This window comes from Carlito syrichta, unplaced genomic scaffold (genome assembly GCF_000164805.1).
Source record: "Carlito syrichta isolate Samal-C Ts95f unplaced genomic scaffold, Tarsius_syrichta-2.0.1 Scaffold303111, whole genome shotgun sequence".
Classification (NCBI taxonomy): Eukaryota; Metazoa; Chordata; class Mammalia; order Primates; family Tarsiidae; genus Carlito; species Carlito syrichta.
In genome coordinates, this window is record NW_007247207.1 from 1,372,258 (window position 1) to 1,396,533 (window position 24,276).

Here is a 24,276-nt window from a genome sequence, read left to right on the forward strand (position 1 = left end):
AAAAAAAAAAAAAGACCTGACTTTATTAAGTAGGCTCATTATTGTTAAGGTAATCATATTTACACCATAATTTTCTTAGCAAATTTTTTATTTATGTCTACTACAAAAGTAAATCAAAGTTTAGTTTTATCAAAAAGTTTACAAACTGTATGATAAATTCATTTATAGGCTAGAGCTTCTTGAAAGTAGAAATCCTAATTTGTTTTGTCCTTTTAATCAACCAAATATACGGGAACTAGAGCAGATGCAGTGAATTCACTGAAGTCCTAAAATGCCCTCTGTATTTTTTTTCCAATTGTAATAGACTATCCATGTTACATTATCAAAAAAACATAAAGACTAACACACCCAATTATGGCATTGGTATTTAAATCAATTGCAACTGAAAACAAGTAAATATACTATATTCAAGGAATAAAAAACTATTCATTCAACAGATGATTAGATAATAGAAATGTGGTGTATAAATGCCATGGAATACTACTTAGTCAAAGAAAAGAATGAAATCATGTCTTTTGCAGCAACATGGATGTCACTGGAGGCCATTATCCCAAGTAAAACAATTCAGAAACAGAAAATCAAATACTGCATAGTCTCACTTATAAGTGGGAACTAAACTGTGTGTACACATGGACATACAGAGTAGAGGAATACACACTGGAGACTCCAAAAAAGTCAGAGGGTGGGAGAGGGTGAAGCCTGAAAATTACCTCTTAGGTACAATGTACACTCTTTGGGGGATGGTTACACTAAAAGCCCAGACTTCACCTTTATGCATTATATCCATATAACAAAAAAAAAATCTGCACCCCTTAAATCTACAAAATGTAATATTAAAATAAGAACTTTTCATGTGCTGTATAATAAGCAAGCATAAATGGTAATCAACAATTTCATTCCTTTAATAAACATGTCAGACAGGTTGACAATGAGCAAAATAAAGCTGGCAATGCAAGAATGACCAAGACGCCATTCTTATCTTTCAGAAACTTAAATCATGGAGGAAATGGACAAGTCTAAAACAGTTATGAAAGTGTTTTTACAGGCAAGTCTGATGTTCCAGTTCCCCCAATATGATAACTCAAAAAGAACATTCTCACTTTCTTTTTTATGCCCAGTTTCTTATAGAACAAACATCTCCACTGCTTAACCACAAGAAGTAGAACCTTTGACCAAATTCTCCTTCAAACATTTTGGGGAATTCTTGGAAAATGATTACATATACTACATAAATCTCACTTTGCTGTCTCAGTCAACCATCTGACTTGGATAACTGCTGTGTACGATACTGCTTCACCTCCTGAAATCAGCCTTCCTAAAGCATCATCTGCATGTGTTGCATATCCTCTCCACAACTTGGGCATGGACTCTTCTCTCAGTTCCTTATGATGATAGCTAAGACTGTCTGGGGCTTTTCTAAAAGGTTGGGAATAACAGAAAAGCTCTGTGTTTTAGGCCATTCAGGCTGCTATAACAGACAGCCATAAAGTGGGTGGCTCCTAAATCACAAAAATTTATTTATCACAGGTCTGGAGGCTGGGATGTCCCAGATCAAGGCACCAGCAGATTTAGTGACTGGTGAGAGCTTGCTTCCTGTTTCATAGATGGCACCTTTTCCCTGTGCTCTCAGATGGCAGAAAGAGAAAGCAAGCTCTGCTGGGACCCTTATAAGGACACCAATCTCATCATGAGGGTCTCACCCTCATGACCTCATGTTATTCTAGTTAGTTTTCAAAGGCACTTTATTTTCATATCATTTCTTTGGGGATTTGGATTTCAACATATAAATTGGGAAAGGAGGAGTTGAACACTGCAAAACAGAGAATTCTAACCTAGGCACAAGCTGTGGACCCTCTCAGATCCTTCCCTATCCCCCTCTATCTTGCACTCTCTGTGGGTAATTGCCATATAGACTACATGCTTGGCTCCTGTGCCCTCTGGTTTTAACTAGCTTCAGCCAATGGAAGCCCTAGCAAGAGTTGGGAGATGGGAAGAAAATTAGGCCAGGATAATTGCCCCTTGGATCCTTCCCTTTGAGGTTTCCTCTGGATGTCATTTCTTCACCAGAGGTCACTCTCAGAGACCCTTGCTCTACATGACTTTCTTTCCAGGTTCCAGAAACCTCACCCTCCTCCATACCACAACAGCTATCATCAGGTTTCCAAAAAATCCTTTGTGATCCTCCTGCACCACTTCAAATCTAAATAGACTCTGTGTTTAAATACTCTTCTTTAAATTCCTGATTGAAATGTGCCATTTGTTTTATGTTGGGAACTTGATTGATACAAACCATAATTTCCTGAGGGAAAAGTTGTCCCAGACCCACATGCTTCTAAAGCGGCTCTTAGACTGTCACTCTGTTTCTGGGGACAATTTACATCCCTTGAGCAGGCTTCTCTCTTTCAAGCCCAGAAAGAAGTATTTTTTTTTTCTGCAACGAAAAATAATCTGCAAACATGTAACTCTGCCTACAAAGATAACCTTTGATATCCATATACAAAGTTGCTTAGCTTCTCATCATCTCTGTACATCTACATGTGATTTGCTCTCCATGATACTTGCTTTTCAACTGTGTCAGAAACTTGCTTTTCAACTAAGAGACCTACTAGAGTGTTAGGGAATGCAAAAAGGGAAAGTTCATCCCATTTAAACTTGGAGCTCATAAAAATGCAATTTTTCTCATTTTTTACCCATAAAATTGAGCAAAGAGATCCTGGGATCCATCCTCAGTAGAACACTCAACTACACACAATTGGATAATTAGTAAAAATGGATCATTCCAGTCAGCCTGGAATGATGGGTAGAGGTAAGGAAGGGCATTGCAGCTTTCCAGGTAGATACCAAGTGCAAGCGTGGAGCAGCTTCCAGACTTCCAGCAGAGTCCTCCACTGATGAAAAAGCAGCAGGGACACTAAGAGCTGGCATTACACCCCCACCAAGCTTTGGGGGTCAGTTTAGAAAGCTGATGATACCAGACATATATTTCCTTCGCCCATGAGATTCTTCACTGGCTCTTGAGATAGAGACATTCTCAAACCATTTTTAGAAAAGAAAGAATTGCCCTCAACTCAGATCCTCTGAAATCTACCAACTAGGGAGTTCCCCAAATGCTCTGGCTATGGATCCTTCTTACTAGAGAATCTGGGGGGAACTACTCATTGTTTGACTTCCCTGGCTTCTTCTCACCCAACCCAGCAGCTGACATCATATAAAAAGGAATTGGCATGCTCTTTGCTACTGCATCTGCCCAGTGAATTTTTACTCATCTTTCGAGATCACTTCCTCTGAGAAGTGTTCCAATGCAGGGCAGAGTTATGCCCTTTCCTTCAGTTCCCATACTAACTTCTGCTGACATATTACTTACACTCCAACTCTTTGTTGACTGATGAACCTCATTCCTCTGCCCGGGGGTCTTTTGACAATGAGAACTATCTTATTTACCATTACGGCTCCATGATCAAGCTTACAAGAGGAACTCAGTAAGTATCCAACACGTTAATTAATTAGGAAACAAAAAATCATTTTGTCTCTCTCATTCTTCAAGTAGTGGAAAGAGTCAACATTCATGGTGGTTAATTTTGAGCTTCAGGAGCTATATGAACACTTAGTGGCATGGTGTGGGGGAGCTGGGCAAGCCGGGTAGAAAGGCAGTTGAGTTTTTCAGCTCCAACTCCATGCTTTCAATTCTCCCAAATGCCATAGGCTCACAAGAGCCTGGGGAACAAAATATCACCTCCTGGGAAAAAGCTCAACCACGACTCATTTTTGCAAAGTGGAACTTTGTGAGCCTCCAGTGGAAAAATGATGGGGTCATAACACAAAGCTGTGCCACAGCTCATCCTTCTAGTTCCATCATTTTCTTCCTCTACCATCATGGGAACTATTTCCTTTCCACATCTCGCCCTCTGGCTTAAGAAATGGTGGGTGGATTTGGGAGAAGATAAAGCTGAGGAGTTTTGGTATTCCAAAGTGACTTCCCTTTCTCAGATGTTTTGTGGTGAACAGCTCTGACCACTGCTTCAAGTCCCAAAAAACTTACCTGGTCAGGAATGACCAAGGCTTCAATGCAGCTAAAGGTTCTTCCTAAACTCTTGTTTTGCCAGCTTTCCTGGAAACCATCTCTGTGAATTCTGAGTCCAGTGATCCGGGTGGGCCCAAGCACTGGTTCCAATGGTGGTTCTTCTCCTTCTTCTCCTTCTCCTTCTTCTCCATCTTCTCCATCTTCTCCATCTCCTCCTCCTCCTCCTCCTCCTCCTCCTCATTCTGCATATTACCATACAGTCAAGTCTAAGAGCCACTTTTCTAAGCAATAAACCCACTGGTTATATCCCTTTTCTGTTCTATTCCTCCTAGTGGTGAATTCTACAAATAGCCACCTTGTACCCTCTGCATCAGTCAAAAACGCCAGAAATATGACTTTTAAGTGACTTAGGGCTCCTACTTCCTACTTCCCTTTTCCTCCCGAAGGCTATGTGCCAATCTCACCTCAAGAAAATCTGAGCACCTGTGATCCTGCATATGCCAAACGTCTCCTTGTTTAGAAGATCATGTGGAGACAGTTAGAAAGTCACTCATCATGTATTTATTTTTTCATTTATTCAACAGGCATGTTATGGGTCAGACATGGCGCTAGGCGCTTGGGATGAACTGGTCAGCAATACCATAGGGGTATCTATGAAAAAGGTCAAACTAGCTTATGTCACTGACATCTGGCCAGAAGCCCTGTTCCCAGTTCTTTTTTCTTCCTTTTCGCTCACATATCACCTACCACTTACTTCCAGATCCATAACAACGTATCTAAAGCTGAGGTTGCCCATGTGACTCTTTTTGCACAAATACTGACACTCATCACTAATTGTGCTATCCCATGTTTGACATCAGCTCTCTTTATCCAAAGATGAGTAAACATCAAAGATCATTCACTCAGAATGATTAAGGCTCAAGTCTTGATCTCCAAAATTGATTTATTTCTTGTAGATGCTTCAGTTCTGGTGCCCTGTGTAGTTTGAGGATAGATTCTTCCATGCCATGTTGAGACAAAAGGCACTAATTAATCCATTCCTTCCTCCACTTAAGACTTCCTAGGCCAGTACAGTGGCTCATGCCTATAATCCCAGCACTTTGGGAGGCCGAAGCGAGAGGATTGCCTGAGCCCAGGGGTTTGAGACTAGCTTGGGCAACTTGGCGAGTCCTCATCTTTACAATAAATCAAGAAAATTTAGCTGGGTGTGATGGCACATGCCTGTAGTTCCAGTTACTTAGAAGGCTGAGACAGAAGGATTGCCTGAGCCCAGCAGGTCGAGGCTACAGCACTCCAGCATGGGTGACAGAGTAAAAAACAAACAAAGACTTCCCAAACTCACAGCTACAAGTCAGTGATCTTGTCTCTTACTCTGGTTCTGTATGCCAACACTAATGAAGATTCCCTTCTAATCTAGAATGTTTCCCAGATATCCAAGTGTGTATGAAAATAATTTCCAGTTTGGGCTAAATTAAAGGCATCAAACAGTATATTTGCTTCCTCCACAGATGTGAAACATGATACCTATTCCTAGAAAAATTCCTGCCAAGGAATGGCTTAGCGGCTGACAATAGTACATCCACAATTTAATAATGCTGATTCTGATTTTCAATTTTCACTTTTTATTTTTCAAGTGAAATCAAATAACTGTAAGAACAAGGCAGAACCCTCCACACATAATCAAGTTCAAGTTCTGTTGAATGTCAAAGGTTCAAAGTCCTTCTGGCTACTTGTCCCAATGAGTGAGTGTAGGGATCCCCAACTGGAAGAAGTGAGAGATTTCCATTTCCCCAGAGATTGATTAGATTTTTCTTTAATGAATCAGGAGGGAAAAAGCTATCCACAGAGACTTTTTAACTTGAGAAATACTATTAGAGCAATAGATTTCAGAGATATGCAGAAATAAAAAAAGGAAATTTTAAATATATATATGAAAGATATTAGCCTTAGGAAGTTCTAGGATCAGGAAACAGAAAAGAAAGTGATTGTGTAAGGTCAGTTTCTGTTGTGTAATCGGAATCCTGGTGGCATTTCTCCTATGTATTGGGAGTGAATGACTTTTTTTTAATGTTCATTTTCAACTTGAATTTGCCATGAGGATAGATAGTTGACATAATGAAGTGGGTACTGCAAATCGGCATTTAGAGAGGCATAATAATACAGATTTTGCCATCAGGCTGAGTAGAAGTCAAAGCCTGCTTCTGCTATATCTGGCTACATATGACCTTTGTCCAAATGCTTAACAACTCTGGGTCTCAGTCCATTCATCTATAAATTGGATCTAATAAAGCCCACTTCACAGGGTTTTGTGAGAATTAAACAGGATAACAAAAGTAAGTGTTCAGTAAAAATTATTTTTCTTTCCTCTTCTTACATTATTTTAGAATACATAATTGTTAGGAAAAGAGCAATGTATTTGATCAGAAGGACAAGTGTGTAAGCTAAAAGAAAAAACTAAGACATGTTTAAAATTTGGAAATTATTACCCACTGTCCTTCAAGTCTTTGGGATTACTAAAAGATGCACTCACATGCCTTACATCAGTTGACCAATAGGATTTTCTTTGATGATGGGACTGTGCTACAGCAATGCTGCCCAAATGTGGTTGTTGCACACTTGAAATGTGGCGAGCACAACTGAGAAACTAACTTTGTAATTGTATTTAATTGCTTTGCATTTAAATAGGCATACATGACTTCTGAATTGGACAACACCCCTTCAGATCTTCCTGGCTGTAAGGTTCTCTCACCCCAGACTAGACTTGAGGAAGCAAAAGAGCATGAGTTTAAGCACCTACGTTCTAGAATAGGACTGCCTGGATTCAAAGCCAGCTCTGCCCGCTAGGTGCTCTCATGGAAGCTTCTTGGGTCTCAGTTTCCTCAATCTGTAGAAGTGAAACGCTAATGACATCACCTGTCACATATGAAATGTTGGAGGAATCAATAAGTTAATACAAGTAAGGGTTTAAAGGGCAATCCCCCGATCATTTCCCCTAAAATAACAGTCCTCACACTTTCTTGAAATGATGCATTTGCTTCTCTGCTCTCTCCACCAGAGTATAAGCACTGCTACAGCACTGTGCCAAGTGCCCTGCCTGGCACATGTAGACTCTGATGAGATATGTGAGGGAAGAAGAAAAAGAGGGAGAGAAGGAGACAGGGAGAGAGGGAAGGAAGAAGAATGGAGAAATGAAAGCTGCACGATAATGGAATGGGCAGTAATATTTTTTCATGAAGAGTAAAGTAAGCTGCTAAAATAAAATAAATAAAATATGAGAGCTTTAAATAAAAACTTCAGTGGAGATGACTGTTGAAGATGAAGATAGAGCCTGGAACTCTGGGAAAAATATATTTCTAAGTGACAGTGAAGTGACTTGATAGCTCTAAGAGAAGAAAAGAGAGAAAAATGAAGGTAGACTGGAGAATTTTTCTAGATTCTGTGTCTATGTAAATATAACTTCAATCCTTAAAAGTGTTTTCAACCAAACTTTCCCAAGAGAATGCCATTGCGGGTTGCACAGCCATATTTGTCCACAGTGTATTCTAATCTAAACAGTGCCGTTAGAAGTGAAGTATGTGTGTCGTGTTGGGCTCCCCGTTGCCAAGTTTTTATTTATACTACATTCACCAGTTCCCCCAAAAAAGCAGTGTTGGGCAAGTTTTCATAACTGTTTATTCATTATAAATAGTAAATATTTACTGCACTTTTTACATGAAAGACATTTTTACAACACATTGTTGTTGGTTGAGGCTGCAACACAAAGATAGCACTTCTCTTGTTCCATCCCCTCTAAGACCAATGTATGAACTAAACTTGGTACTATGTCTAGTTTCACTAATGCACTACATCATAGCTCTTAATGCTAAAAGGAATGTATTTGTGCCTACCCCATTCATGGTTCCAAGAATAGAAAGAAATAAATAACACTGCCTTCCACCTTCTTGTTCCTCTTAACATTTCAAAAAACAAATTTATTGACATTCTAAAATGTCACCACACAAACGTATGTAAACCTCAGTTCCTATAATCTTTTAATATTGGATATCATTGTATAATTTAAAAGTACACGAGAGCCACATGAACATTTCTGTTCTTGCCCTGCCTTTCATAGAAAAGAGAAGAATGTAAACGTCATCATTTTTAAAAGCATTATTCTCAGACAGGTTCACTAATCAAAAGAGCAAGCCGAGGATTGGTTGTCCAGCAAATGGCAGACATCACTGCACTCTACCATGATGAATTATGGGCTGCGTAAATAAAAGCACCTGCAAAAATATAGTTTTGACTTTGTTTATGTCGCCTTGGCCATTGCCAATGCATCCATGAGGTACACAGTATTGCACACTGATAAGCAGATATGTGAATGTATGTCACTTTCTCTCTACCACGTCCTTCCCCCAACCCAGGTGGGCTTCCAAATGATTATGAACTGGGAAAATGTCACACTCCTCTCCCCACACCAGAAAAGAAAACAAGCGTTTCTTCCTGTTAGCCCATATCCTGTTAGCAAGATGTGTCCAGGACATTTATTGACAACTAGATTACAGATGAGGATATCATAACAAATAATTTATTTGGGAGGTCCTTCACATCTAGTCTACCTTCCTAAAAATGGTGGCATTTATTTTTATATCAATTTCCAGTGTGTAAAAGTCAAGGATTCCTCCATTCTTGCTCCATGAAGTGAGCACTTTTAAAGTTGTAGAAGTGTCAACATTACACATCAAACATGTTATATTTCAGAGTTTTCTGCTACTGTATTTTAGAAGATTCTGCTAGCCCAAACCAGTCCAGGTAAATCTCAGATACACACATACACACAAAAATGGAATGTTTTAGCTCCTTGATCATCAGCACTAAGAAGTTGGGATATTTTGATTTATAGCCGTGTCAAGCCATTGCTTTAAAACGTTGCATTTGTCTTTTATCCCTCCAGATCTTCGTCTTCACTGCTTTTGTCCAACATGTTCAAAAGAATTGGAAACAAATTATTGGAGAAAGAAAATCAATCACCCTCCTTTGTCTCTTGTCAGGAACCCCCCACCCCAAAAGGGTTTTTTTTTTTTCTGAGAAGATTCTTCATGTCTAGGCTGTGAAGACCAGAAACAGGACCAGTTTTAGCTCCAAGTGGACAGTTCACTTATGCGATATCTGGCTTGAGATAATGAAAGGCACCTGTAAGGAAACACACGCAGCTTTTTAGGTCATGCTGGGACAATTCACAGTAAGGGGCAATAACAGCTACAGGCTGACAATGTCATATTTAATACCATGGTATCAAAGGCTTCAGACTAATATTTTTATTCCTGAGACAAGTTTGACACAACTCTGTGTCCCTGGGATTACACTCCATATGATCCTTGAGCTGACCTCATTAAGAACATGTGTTTCTAATGCTAGGGATTATTTCATTTTGGCCAACCCTTGTGTTTTACCTAGTGGCAATCAGCTTTCACATCTCAACAATTAATAACCGCAAGATGTTGTTGACATCAGTTAAGAAAATAATTATACAAGGGAGCCCTTGCTGGAACAATCAGCTGGCTTTGCCGCAAAATTGATACTAGGATATGAGGCTTAATCATGCCTCTAACTTCCTTTTCTTAAGCAAGAGTTCGGTTTAACTCCTTCCAGGAGTAATCGCCCCCTAAAAAGTCCAAGGCTTACTTTGTCCATATTGCCCATATTGGTAGCCTGTGACAGGGTCCATACTGTAGCCCGTGGTGCTGTAGGTGGGTGGACAGTAGGATTGAGACGTCGGCAGACTGTCCAGGCTCTTCATATGGTCTAGTCTCTGACTGCAGCTTGCCGACACCGTGGTGGTAGGTTCCAGGCCCCCAGTAAGAGGGGAGAGCGCATAATCGGTCTGGGGCTGATGTGGTACCCCACCGTGGTTGGTCAGGAGTCCCATTACCTAAAATACACAGGCAGATTGCGAAGAAATTAAAATGCAGAGAGGAGCAGATTGGAGCCTGTAGCTGAAAGAACAACTCGACAGTCCAAAGTTTAGGTCTCTGGAAATCTCTTAAAGAGCTGTCCAGAAGACTGTGACCTCAATTCAAAGTGGCAGAGATATTACATCATGCCCAACGATAACATCTGACTGCAGTTTCAGAAAAAGGAAAGGGGAGGGAGAAGAGAGGAAAAAGAAAAAGAAGGAAGGAGAGGAATAGAGAGAGGCGGGGAGAGAGAAGGGGATTACACCCTGTGCCCAGAGATAAAATCAGACTAGAATTTCAAAGAAGGGGAAAGAAGAGACAGAAAGAGAAAAATTTTATCTGTTTATATAGAAAAAATGGCTAAGCATACATTCCATCTAGAAGTTTCACATATGATTTTTAAAGTCATTCACTAATACATATATATATTAAGTTAATTTAAGCAAAATCAAGCTTCCTTTTTCATATAATTTGAGACCTCATCTTTTTTGATATGTTCTCTCTCAAGAAAGCACCTCTCCTTATCTTGGCCATCATTCCCTCCCTGAAGTTTCCTTGTCTTTTACTGTACATTCATTAGTTCAGTCACCTACTGAACTCCTTTGACTGGTGAGAACTCTGAGAGGAGCAACCTCAGTTTTTATATCCTGACACCTAAAACAGTGAATGAATGACAGATAAACGATTCTCCAAATAACTGTCTCTATTACCTTTTGATTTCTTCTCTAAACTAACATTTCATGTATACAAAGTATTAAAAGGAAAGACAGGCCTGAAATGCAAACATGTTCTTAAAAGTTCAGTTTTGTAAACAATGCTGGAGAGTAAGATAACTTTAAAAAAAAAAAACAAACAAGAAAAAAGAAAGTGGCAGAACAACTTTCAGAGCAGTCTGGTAAAGTGTCTCACAAACTCAAGCTCACTGACCCTTATAACACCTCGTGACAGAAGTAAGTGGATAATTAATTTTGCAGCTGGAAAACTGCCACACAAGAGAGGAAGTGATTTTTCTCAACTTTGCACAATTCTGTGGCAGGGCTCAAAAGCAATTGCAGAAGAAATCTACTGCTGGTAAAGAGTTCTACCCGACTCCCCCAGAAAACACACCTACTTACAAAGTATTTAAATGTAGACTCCCACAATTTCACAACACTTCTGCTAGAGTCCTGTTTTATTTTAGGAAGTTTGAAGTCTATGGAGATTAAAGTATATAAATAAGAGCAAAAGGAGAGGGCAGAAATGAAAACCAAGCCCTGACAATAAGCCCTCATGCTAACTGCAAAACAGTTCTTACTTGACGGTAATTTAGGCAATAGGATCCTGGATCTAGGAGTTCCAGCAAGGCACAGGCATGGGGGGGCCAGTGGGAGGTTGACGAGGAGGAACTAGTTTTGCTTCCAGAAAGCATCCCAACTCAAATTCCAAAAACAAGGTCCCCATAATTCCCTTTGGAAAAGGTTTGCATAATCCTTACATCTAAAGGAAATCTTTATGAACTAAAGTTTTAAACTGATCCGTCTTCAGTTAGCCCCAAAAGACAAAAAGAGAGAGAATCTGTTCACCACCTTCTGTGAATGATCCTTCCTTCCTCCATTTTAATAAGCAGATGATCTCCCCAGGCTATTTTTTATTCCGTTGTCTCTTTCGTTTGAGAGATTGTGTCTGTGTGCACATGGGAAGGTGGGCCAGTGTGCTAGAGCAACACAGTAATGCCCAAATTTTGAAAGACACCCAGGGATCTAAATTGTCTTGAGATATGTGGTAAAGCATCTTTTTTAAAATCTCTAAAGATTAGTTATATTCTTTTAAAAAATCATCATTTGTGGCAGAGTCTAGTATTGCTTTATTGGGGGTTTGGAGAAAGTGGAAGTCACAAAATAAAATAAGAATCAAGAGGATTCACAGCTCCAGGAAGATGGAAAGTCATTAGAATATGGGTTCTTACAGGGTATTATCCAAAACTGTAAGTTAATTTCTTCATTTTCTCTCTCTCTCTCTCTCTTTTTTTTTTCTTTTTTCTTTTTGAGTCAAGGTCTTACTTTGTGGCCCAGGCTGGAGTGCAGTGGCACAATCATAGCTCATTGCAGCCTCAACCTCCTGGGTTCAGGCGATCCTTGATCCTTCCACTTCAGCTTCCCAAGTAGCTGGAATTATAGGAGCATGCCACCACGCCCAGCTTATTTTTTTATTTTTTCGGAGACAAGGTCTCACTATGATGCCTAGGCTGGTCTTGAACTCCTGGGCTCAAGCAATCTCCCTGCCTCAGCTTCCCAGAGTGCTGGGATTACAGGTATGAAGCACCATCCCAGGTCCATTTCCTCAGGTTAAAAACTTGAACATAACCAAAAATGCATTTAAATTCTTTCCTGGCCGTTTTTCCATCTACATGGATTCTTTTCTTTTTGCCTTCCTTTGAGTTTATATAGATGATTTTATAGTATTTACTTGGAAAATGTATAAACTTTGATTGATATACTAATTTACTAAATAGTTAATTCCAGTCCAAATTAGGCATGTCTATTACAAGAAAAGAGTCTTTAATTAGAGGTTGTTCAGTGTTAGACACACACTTTTCACATCAGGAGTACACCTTTGTGTACTGGCCTGATCATGAAGAATGGACAGGGAAAATAAGAACATTGAAAAATGTAATTTTTTTAATGAAAGAGGATAATGCCACAGGACAGGTCTTTCACTATAAATATGTTGTGTTAAGCAAAATCTAAGAATTTAGAAAAGAAATTTTGTTACTGTACTAGTCCAGAGAGAAAAGATACCCAGCAGTACTGGATCAAAAGGAAATATATTTTAAATTAATAGTGCTCTTCATGAAGATACTTACTTGAAACTCAGTTAATGGTATGTCACTTTAAGGGAGAAATAGAATACTCTGTATACAGTTAGAGTTGAAAAGCTCAGAGCAGAATTTTATTCAAAACATGCACACACTCCCATGAGTAATATGTACATTTTTGTGATAAACTTTTTTAAAAAAATCCCTTGCCATACATTTCTTGTTTGCATAACTTTGAAGCCTGCAAGAACTTTGTTTATGAGGGGGGAGACAATGGAGGTTCTAAAATAGAAGAAACACGTCCTTCCTATAAGTAAAAATGAGCTTATGAAGTTGTTCGTGGGGCAGATTTTTCTGTCACTGCATCAGAAAATTCTTTAGGACAGGATTTAACTCTAAGACCTTGAAATATATCTGCTGAAGGATGGAGAAAATACCGTCTGCAGGGCCATATTCTAGGACAATAGAAAATTTCTCAAAGGTCCCAGGGCAGAGTACCTTTAAGTCTATAATACTGAGTGATCTATCACAGAATTGAGTATCACAAGTTCTCACTTATAAGTGGACCTTGAACAATTATCGTAATACTATAAGAAAAGGATTGGCAGTAGTGGGAATCTGCTGGGGTAGGGGAGCACACCTCATCAACAAGGGAACCTGCATAATGAATATCTGTATGCATAACCCTGAATTGTAACCCACATCTTTAAAATAATTTTTTTTTAAAATCCCAAATATTATGACCCAAATAGGAAGGAAGCCTGCTAGGTCTTTCTGGGGTCAATATTGTCACACACAGGAAGCCAGTGAAGGCACCTGCTTTAGCCTCAGCTCATAGATCAGCAGCCCAATACTTGCAGAGGCTGATGAAAAGGAATTAAGAAGACCAGAGATTGGTTATCTCTGGTCCCTTTGATAGAGCCCAAGAGACCGACATTCTTTCACAAGTTCTTATTTCCACTCTGATAGTCACATATTATAATCATGATCTCAAGAATTGCATGAAGATGGGCATCAAGGCTCTAATGTTTTTCTACATTTTGTCTGAAATTGAGATTAATAAAGAAATATAATGTGATTTATTTCAATATTTCACATTGAGAAAACTTGAGAAATATGCACCATTTTAATAACCAGTCATTTTAAAACTTAAAAAGAAATCTGTATTGGAGGGAGTGAATATATCAATAGAAAATGCATTACTTTCCCCTGACATAATTTAAAACCCCAAATCTCTATGGAAGAGTCTCATTACACTTTTATGTTGTTTTTTTAAAAGCTATTTTGTGTTTCATGTGGTTCAAAGAAAGTTAGGGAAATTTCTTTTTTTGCACACGAAGAAATTGGTAAACAAACTTCTTAGAACTTACCCAACATGGTTACGGAATGTCTTCTAGTCATATTTTCTTTTTAAGAATATTGTAAGAATTTCTTTTATACATTCTTTTCCTACAGTGATTTGTAATTTAAAGCCTAAAGTAAAATATTCATTCATTGTAAAGTGGGTTTTTTTTTCTTCTTAGACCATTAGTAAGCTATTTCTACTACAGGACTGGCAGTTTTTTGTTTGATTTTTTTTTAAATTTAGAATATAAGGGAAGCTTAGTTGCCTGGTTTTCACAAACAATTTCAAGAAAAAAGAAATAAATTCAAGGTCACTCAATTCTGTCTCCTTAATGCTGATCATATTCTTATTAAATGCTAGGTAAATCCAGGAGATGCAAGGACCAGAAAAAGTTTTTCTTTAATGAAGTTATCTGTTCTGTCCCATTAGAAAAGAAAGTGAGAGGACCTCTTTCCTTTTAGTTTTAGCTGTGAGACATCTGAGAAAAAATATATGAAGCCAGATTTCTAAATTGTTACCGCCAAAATGTTTCAAGACACCATTTCCAAATCATTTTACAGATAGCTTTTCAAAACAAATTCAAAGCCTCAATCTTGGGCCCATACTTCTTCCACCAGTTCCCCCATCGTTTGCATTATTAGAGACATTTTCTGAAGATCTCTTTAAACTCATTCTCAAGTTTCAGAATTCCAAATAGGTTGTTTATATCTTGATTGGAAGATTATATGGTTCAGGAAAAACTAACTCTTCACAATTGCTTCATGTCATATTTCTCTTGAATTAATTTTCCTATTGTAAGATTAAATATAAAAGATAAAAACTATGGGGCCAATTTAAATTTACATTTAAAACGATGTGTCTGGAAAGTATTTGTCTTGGCACAAGCGTTATGGTTTTGCCATCGGTTGAAAAGTGCTCAGAGCTTATAAGAAATCTAAAATGATTTAGCAAATTATTGTGTACATCTAGGTGCTTCTTTTTTCCTTAGTAGGAATCCTAGTTCATGTCTTTATTTTCTTTCTTGTTCTTAACTCATCAAATGTTCTTCTGTTAACATTTAATAATATGCATTTAATTACTTAAAAAAAAATCATTGAGAATGACAGCTCGGTATGATATAAAGTTTTTTAAGCCTTTCACTCTTCCCTCCAAAAGTCTACTGACTACATATTTGTATTTAAATATAATTTATTTTTAAAACCAAACAAAAATATTCCAGTGTTTGTTGCCAATATATTACTGGAGTCATCTAATGGTTAAATTTCACTGGCTGTATCGTTGGGGCTGAAAACCTACATTTAAACAGCAGATACTTCGTATTTAAATGCCTTAGGAATTATCCTGCAGTTGATTAGCATCTAAATAATTAGATTTTTGGTCCTGTCTGTTTGAAAGCTATAAAAGGGAAGTTGCCTGAAGGCAGAAGTTTCTCTTAAGGTATGTTTGGTGACCTTCTCACCCATCCTGAGAGTTATGGAAAGGGCACAGCTGACCTTTACGTAACCAGACAGAAAACCTGTGCATGCAAAATGCCCTACTAAGCACATCCTTATTTTTCATTTTAATCATTATCTCACGGTTTACAAGTAGCAATGTTTAATGCATGATGAAAAAGTGTGAGTGTCACACAAGTATGGTTCATATGTGGTATATAGCTCCAAGTTTTATTTGTGAAGAATACCTTAAATACCGTCTCAGCTAAACTCTAAGGGATAGATGCCTTCATTGCCAGTCCTGTGAACAATTATAGAAAGATCTTTCATTCCATCAATTCTTTAGAATATCTATTTCTTAATAGAGCTAAGCTGTTAAGTTGATAGCAATATTTTTTAGGGACTAATGACTAAAATATAAATCTCGGCAAAGAATTAGCATAGAAATGGTTTGCAAGAGGTATTCATATATACTATATATAATTTACTTTTAGCCGATGATGAACAACCATACCAAGTTCATCTATTATCAATAAAATAAGCCTACTAAGAAAAAGCTCATTCCACCTAAATGAAAAAGTATGCCAGTTAATACAGTTAGTATTTCACTATGTTAGACCCACCATGGGCATAATAAAATTCTCATATGTTTTAATTCATTTACGCATGCCTGCATTTAATATCCTTTGTGACCATGTCTACAAATTAATATGATTTATGAGAAAAGAACATGTGCAATATTGGGGAGTATAACAAACATATTTTTTCTTCTATGAATGAAAAATATAACAAAACAGCTCAGGGAAAATTGTTGGCCGTTAGCATATTAAGATGGACTGACAGAGCCCTGAGTAAACTTGGGGGAGTTAATGATATCCTCTTATCTGACCCTGACACATTTGCAGCATGTAATTTACAGAAGCTCTGTCCAGGGAATCTTGACAAATGCTCCTAACGATGTCAGGGCAATGTTCCATTCTAATGTAAAACAGATGTGGGTCAGATACACTCATTCATCACTTAACACAGAGAATCTCAAACTCTTTCTGAGAGGAATGACATTACCTGCTGTTAACTCTTCTCATTTCAGGAAATTTCTCACAACCACAAGTAGCCCTCTAAAGGGTGTGCACTCAAGCCTATCATCATTTCAAAAACCAGTCTGAGAACATGACTGTGGAAAATCAAACATATATCTCAGTTTCATTTTATGGCTACTTCAGGATAGTTTGCTAATTATTAACCTTTGGGAGTTAGGATTCTAAATATGGAAAGGGAAAAGCTCTGTGTTGAGTAACCACAATACTTCAATGAGATGAGTTTTGAAATGTTCTCCCTAATCGCCCATAAACTAAACTTGTATTGCAGAAATGCAGGACTGATTCACCTTAATAACCATCTATAAATGCAAATCTTGCTGAACATTCTGTGACTTATAAATAACTTAGGATGCACCAGAAATGCACACTTTCCTTTTAGCAAGAAGGACTTCAGCTCTGCCCCTACTAAGCAGAGGGATATTGGACTGTTCTATATTTCCATTCCCCTAAAAGTACCCCCTCCAACTATGGCTAACATCGTAGAGGGCAAACATTCTGGCCCACTACAGGAGGAAAATGGATTTCCAGTTCAATAAAGAAATTGCTTCTTTCTTCCAAGCCATGTACAACGTAGGCAAATATTTCTGTGACTGCCCAAAGTCAGTATCATAAGATTCCATCTACCAAATGCCTGAACACTACAGAAGAGAAGCTTCCCTATACTTCTCTTCATGTGAAGGAAAGTTTGCCCTTAAAATAGAGGGAAAAAACCAATTGAAAGACCTTGTGATACTGATGAGTAGATAGCAGGGAAAATATTTGTATTAACCATGGGAAAATGGAGAAAAATCTTGCAAAAGTCTACAAATGAACAAACTCTTTAGGAAATGCTTTCTGGTCTGTTTCACAGGAGGAGAAAGCATTCATTTAAGATGCATGGAGCTTGTGGCAGCTCTACAAATATGAGACAACATCTGAAAACAGTCTTCCAGGAACCAGAAGCTACCATGCCATTAAGCTAAAATCCTATCTCCCTTAATTCCCTCCAATACCCATCCAAGGACACTGAACAAGTAATGATGCTGTGTTCTCTTTTCTACTCGAAAGCTTACAAGTATTTCTGATCATAAATTAGACAGGGGCTATGTCTCCTGCACAGGCAACTTAATGTAGGCTGGCCACATACAAGGACCACAATATAGTCACTTAAATAGTTCTTTGACCTACAGACTTGCAGATTCTTTTTTTTTTTTAAGTCAGAAACTTACTCTGTTACCCAGGCTGGAGTGCAGTGGCACACTCAAGGCCTCCACAGTCTTGACCTGCTGGACTTGTGATCCTTTCGCCTCAGCTTTCCAAGTAGCTGGAACTACAGGGACATGCTACCACACCCGGCTAATTTTATTATTATTATTTATTATAGAGAAGAAGTCTTGCCATTTTGCCCAGGCCAGTCTTGAGCCCCTGGGTTCAGGCAATCTTCTTGCTTCCATCTCCCAAAATCCTTGGATTACAGGCATAAACCACCACGCCCGGCTAGATCTACAGATCTTAACCAAATAAAACCCTTGTAATCTGATGATTGAAAGAATGCTCCTCAACGGATTAGCTCAGAAAGACTTAGCTAGATTGTTTCTTATATTCCAAACCTTACCATTGTACCTGCTGTTTCAGCCACCTTTATCCTTCACTGGTAAAAGAGAAGCATCAGAGTCCCCTGACTTTAGGTGGATATCATGCTTCTAATTTATCTCGTTAACTAGTATTATAGAAGACGGACTGTGTATTTTCAAAAACGTATTCGTGTCAACATTATATTTTAGTAAACCAAAACAAGAGTAAGAAAAGGAAAATATGGGACACCCTCTCCCCTCCCTGCTCCTAGCCCCATGGAATGAAGGATGGCTGTCTTTTGTTTTCATTGCAATGGGTTCTCATACTATTTAGTACATTATATTTCTGGAAACTACCTTATTCAAATACATCACAATTGCCGCATTATGAATGGACAACTATATGAGTCCCTTCTTTAAAATGTCTAAGTAAATTACTTGAAAGTACTCCAGGCCACTAAGAAAGCAACTCCTTTCCTTTGACTCACTCAGTTTCCACATTTGCTTTATTTGCCATGGACAAGCAAAAGCATATGTTTCCATGTGTCAGAGGTTCTCATGATATTATTAAATAAACAATAATGAAGCCCTGACAAGATAAAAATAAGATAAAGATTTTTAAAGATAAAGTATTCTGCTGGATGTGGTGACTCACACCTGTAATCCCAGCACTTTGGGAGGTGGAGGTGAGTGAATTACCTGAGTCCAGAGGTTCGAGACCAACCTGGGCAACTTGGTGAGTTCTTGTCTCTACAATAAATCAAAAAATTAGCCAGGTGTAGTGGCACACATCTGTAGTTCCAACTATTTGGAAGGCTGAGGCAGAAGAATCACCTAGCACAGCAGGTCGAGGCTGTGGTGGCTGTGAGTGTGCCACTCCAGCTTACCTGTTGGGCAACAGAGTGAGACTCCAACTCAAAAATATATATATAAAGTATTCTTACTTTATCAAAAAACACTTAAATGTTCTTAAGCATTGTGTTCCTCAACATAGCTCTATAGATCAATTTTTTAAAAACCTATTCTAAGTTTAGCAAGAAAATATAACAGAAGATGAGAGAGTTTAAACAACTTATCTGAAGACACGCAGTCAGTAAGTGACTAATAAATGCTTTTTACCTTGAGGCTCTCTTTGGATCAATGAATTACACCCACACAGCAATCAGTTCACTAAATAGGAATTATTTCTTTCCATTACTTCTTTATCTGCCTTATCTAAACATTATTAAGCAGTTTATAACCTCTTTAAAATTAATCTCTCTCCTAGCAAGTTCTTCTGACAATGTGTTGAGATAGAAGATAACATCAGACAACAACATTAGAAAGAAGCATTCCCCTGTGAAAACAATCAAGGGAGTCATTTTAGAAATGGATGGATCATGAATTGGGTCTCCACCTAGGTTATCTATCATTCAGAACTTCCTAAGAAATCTTCCTCAAAACTTAATAGCTTGGCATTCAGCAAAACGGTTCCATGGTCAAATTAGAGAACATGGAGTTAAACAAAATTAAACACACTTTCATACTGCAAGACTCATCCAGGACTTTAGTAGGATAATGTGTACTGTGACACTGAAAGATACAAGAATATGATTTGTGACTTTTACCAGGTTTTTCATTCAGAATTATTTTTCTTCAAACCACTGTTCCAAGGAGACTGCTTTGAGGCACAAGTCTTTACTACGAGTTCAGTTTGGTTTCAGGATATTCAGATAGTACCATTCCTCCCAAATTTTATAGTCAAGGCAAGGGGGTAGATACATTATAATACAATACAGTATGGTATGTGTTTTAACAAGGTACAAATATAATAATGTGGCATCAACAGAGGCTAAAACAAGAAATTCTCCTGAAAGAGTCATGGAAAAGTTGACATTAAACTCAAATCAAGGAATCATATAGAAAGATTAGCTCTACGGGAGTGTTTTTAAATCTCAGAACAGATGCTAACTAGATTTTTTAAATGCATGCTGCCCAAAATGAGACAGCAGTCTTTTGGGAGAAAAATGAATAGTTATTTCAGTTCTTTTCTTTTCAGCAGGGACAATGCAATCACTAATCTCAGAAACTCTAGTTTACTGAACTCAGCTAAATGTCAAGAGTAATTTTTAAATATTATACCGTACATTGAAAAATATACACCTCTGATGGAACCCAGACTGTTTTGCAGAGACAGATTCTTTAGCAGGGGAAAAAAACACAAAAAATAGTACACAACTAATGACTGAATCAAGTCTTCTGTGTCTGTAGTACAAAGCACACATTCAGCCCCTAATTGAATAAATATGCAAGTATTCAGATTTCTGAAGATATTGGCATTTTGCAAATGCAGTCATAAATTAAAAGCTTTACATTGCATTCCAACCACATATAAAGGATTGATTCAGGTCATTGGCCCTACACTAGTATCTAGCACGGCTTCTCTGTGTATTACTCACTACAAAGAAAAACTTTTTATTCTAGACATTTAGTTACTGTCTGTGCAATCACAATTTTTTTCTCCTCAATGGCTAGAAGAATTCAAATGGGCCTAAAAACCAGGGGATTGTTGCATTTGATTTACCTAATGTACAGGAGAACACAACTAACAGAATTTCTATCTAAATCTATTCAGCAGACACACACACAAAAATTTTAATTCAGCAGGAAAGGTTTTTATGTGGCTCATTTCAGTGACATAATGTAAGATACAGTCACTGGCTGCTGCTTCCTTCCATTCTTTAAAAAGGAAATTTTCTCCAAGTAGTTGTTTCTCTCCCAATTCTCCAAATCTAACTAATTCAAGTGGCTATGACTAGAGCTGACAAAAACCAGGGCTCTGTGGTCTGTAAGTGTAGCAACCACAACCTTCGGAGAAAAACCAAAGGCACCAGATCAATTATAGTCTGCATTGATTCAACAAATGGATTAACAGCAATGTTTTCACCACAGAGCAGAACATCTCAAAAACCTAATATGGCAGGATGGAAACATGCAAATGACCAACGGTTATTCTGGTGTAGCTGAAATGAGCTAGTTTATGATCATAAACATGCTTGAGTCTTCGTAAACATGGAGGCTTCTGAAGCCCTGGCAATGAGTCGTGAACTGCTTTAGAAAAGAAACAGAGAGATGCTCAAGGCTGACACTTTTGTACGAAATGTCTCTCTGTCCCAGCTTTGTTTGACACCCAACAAATCTCTTTAATCAAAATCACTCCTTTTTCTTCCACAGATGAATTTCTGGAATGTGTAAAGGGAAAGAGGTCCCTCCATTGGGAAATGGGTTAGTGGGCAGGCTAGCTGGCTTGTCTGGTTCTTGGCAATCATAAAGTATGTTGAAGGCACAGAATTTGCAGCCTGTGTGTGAAATGGACAAAGCAAATGGCTTATCAGCAAGATTAACATCAAATAACTTCTGGATGTGCATTCAAAAATGTCCCCCCAAAATATAGTTATCTTGAAATAGGAGCTAGCTGTATGCCAGGGTAAACCCTATTGCTTTTACCTATATCAACAGCACAAGACAAAGGCAAGGAATTACCATGTTAAGATGAAAAAGATTTTCCTTTTTTTTTTTTTTTTTTTTTTTTTGAGTTGTAGTCTCCCTCTGTCGCCCAGACTGGAGTGCAGTGGCTGCTCCCGGCCACCGCAGCCTCGACCTGCTGGGCTCCGGCGATCCTTCCGCCTCAGCCTTCCGAGTAGCTGGAATTACAGGCGCGCGCTACCACGCCCAGCTGATTTTTTTCTCTTTTTTTTGGATTTATTGTAGAGATGAGGTCTCGCTGCCCAGGCAGGTCTCAAACCCACGGGCTCAGGCAATCCCCTCACCTCAGCCTCCCAAAGGCGCGGGATTACAGGCTGAGACACCGAGCCCGGCTGAAAAAGATTTTCATAGAAACAAACAAAACAGGAAAGTACCCATCGCAACCATTTTTAATGATTCTATCCCACCCACATAACAAGCCCTTACACCTTGGATGGATAAACAACCCTCATATTGCCTTGCAGCTGAAGAATTTGAGATCGCCGTTAACACGGTGGTCTAAAAAAATGACAAGCAAAATCAAAAGCAGTCTTGAGTTTCGTGTACACATATTAACACTTAAATGCTTCTCCCTAATAAGTTTCAGGATTAACAAATGTTTGTCAAAAGAAACTGTGCTGAGCAATTGAAATCTAATTTGAAATGGAACCACGATAGTCTAATACATATATGCATGAAATAGAGAAGCTTCCTAATAGGCGTAGCTGACACCAAATATGCAATTTACATACATTACACACTAATAATCTCAATTTTAATATTATTCTTTTAAAAGCAACTGGATGGGTGGAGAAGTTAAGGTTTTCTTTTGTAAAATGTGAATAAGAACAAAAAGTTGATCCCAGTGTCTTATGCATTAACCATAGTCTTGTTAGTATAAGGATCTATCCACTCTTTCTGGGTCTGTTTTAAAGATGGTATCTTATCACTGCAAGGTTGATTCAACCGGACTTAATATATGAATGGTCGATAAACTTGATGAGATCTGCAGACTTACTCTTTGTTCCTGATGTGCCGAGTGGTGTGCAAACATTCAAGCATTTTCAAGCCTGGTACACAAATCTTTATGAGAATTTTTTCTTTCCTCAGTAGATTATCCATGAAATAGGACAGGTGTACTGGTTATTCAATTACATCTTACCCAAGACCTGGACAAAATTTGAAACGAGGCCTCAGAGCATAGTTCTTACCATGGGGATTTATTAATAACAGTTAAAGTTTCTCTAAAACAAAACTTTTTTCGGTAATATAAGCCTATTTTCTTATTTTGTCATTGGTTTCACTCATAAACTAGAAACTAAAATCTGCCCATCTGCTCTAAACATAAAATGTGCTCATAATAATCCAGATTTATACCAAATGTATTTTTAAGTATTGCTGAATTGAGAGATATTCAAAATTTATGGCCTCTGAGGTTGCAAACAGAACTTCCTCTTCTTACGGAGGAAAATGCTTAAAATGAAAGTAGGAAAGGCTCAGAAAGCTTTTTGGATATCAAATGGCTTTGTAGGGAAAAAAAAGTCAATGATATAAGAGTAAATGAATCAAAACCATATGGATCAAATTTTCCCTAAAATACACAGTTTGAAAAATTAAGGAGAAAAAGTGCTTGGCAAAAATGTGTTTTCGGTTTTACCAAACCCAAAACATTTGAAGAATCATTTGCAATGGTTGATGAACTCTAAATGCAGCCAAGTTGGCCCATTTTTGTATACAACGAAACAATAGAAAAGCTTCCTAGAAACCGGGTCACTCATTGATACTGTATTTCACTCAAGAAATGATTAGAAACTGTCACCAAAGAACAGTGGAGTTTGTAGAAGTAGGGTGGGGGTGGGGGTGAGGCATGAATGATAAAAGTTTGTTAATTTAATTGGCCTTGTTTTGAAAGTTTGGCTATGTGTGTCTTGGGGGTGGGGGAGCAGTGAGGGCAGTATTTCTTGCAAAGAAAAGTTAATTAGAAGAACATGGGCCATATGTTAATTATCCTCACATCTTGAGCATATGGTAGTATTTCCTTGGCACTCCGTAGTCCAGTGCAGCATTGCTTTTCTCTCCTGCATGGGTAGGAAGGTGCTGGTATTATATAGCCTGGGGATAAAGGGGAAATAAATGGTCTATATTTCCCTGTGTTTTGTATTGTCTCCACACCAGGAGAACACAATCTTTTAAAAGAAGGCTGCTACTGCAAGGGAAAACCCTTGCTAGAGTGAGTTGAATAGTATTCTTCTCAGAGAGTGTTTTGTTATTCATTATAAGCCCCATCTCCTTTTCAAAGGGTTATGTAGTTCAGACAGCTATTCAGAGATGGTAGACAATTTCAAGATCATCAGCCTAGCCTCCCACTTTCCCCCACCCATTCCTAAGAATCTCTCCTCAAGTTTCCTGACAGAATGTGAAACCAAGCCTTCCATTTGTGAAGCCATTCGACCATGCCCGTAGGAAAATCAGGTTGAACGTCAGCACCAGAGTTCATGGAAAACTATTTAGGACATTATGCTTCCTTTGATGGAGACCAGCCATGGAAATGTGTAATTTGTGTTCATGAAGAATTAGTAACAACTGA

General features: G+C 38.2%; 1 protein-coding gene across 3 annotated transcripts in view; it reads right to left on the reverse strand.

Moving 5' to 3' along the window:
• Window positions 1-7,676: 7,676 nt before the first annotated feature.
• PAX3 (paired box 3) overlaps window positions 7,677-24,276 on the reverse strand; it is a 101,280-nt gene continuing 84,680 nt past the window's right edge. For 2 of the 3 annotated variants that reach the window (XM_008057706.1, XM_008057705.1), the window contains exons 8-9: window positions 9,689-9,935; window positions 7,677-9,196 (exon numbers count right to left, since the gene is read on the reverse strand). In XM_008057706.1, coding sequence (XP_008055897.1) covers window positions 9,162-9,196; window positions 9,689-9,935 — 282 coding nt within the window. In that variant the 3' untranslated portion in view covers window positions 7,677-9,161. The remainder of the gene's footprint in view (window positions 9,197-9,688; window positions 9,936-24,276) is intronic. The other variant, XM_008057708.1, reaches the window with a different exon arrangement.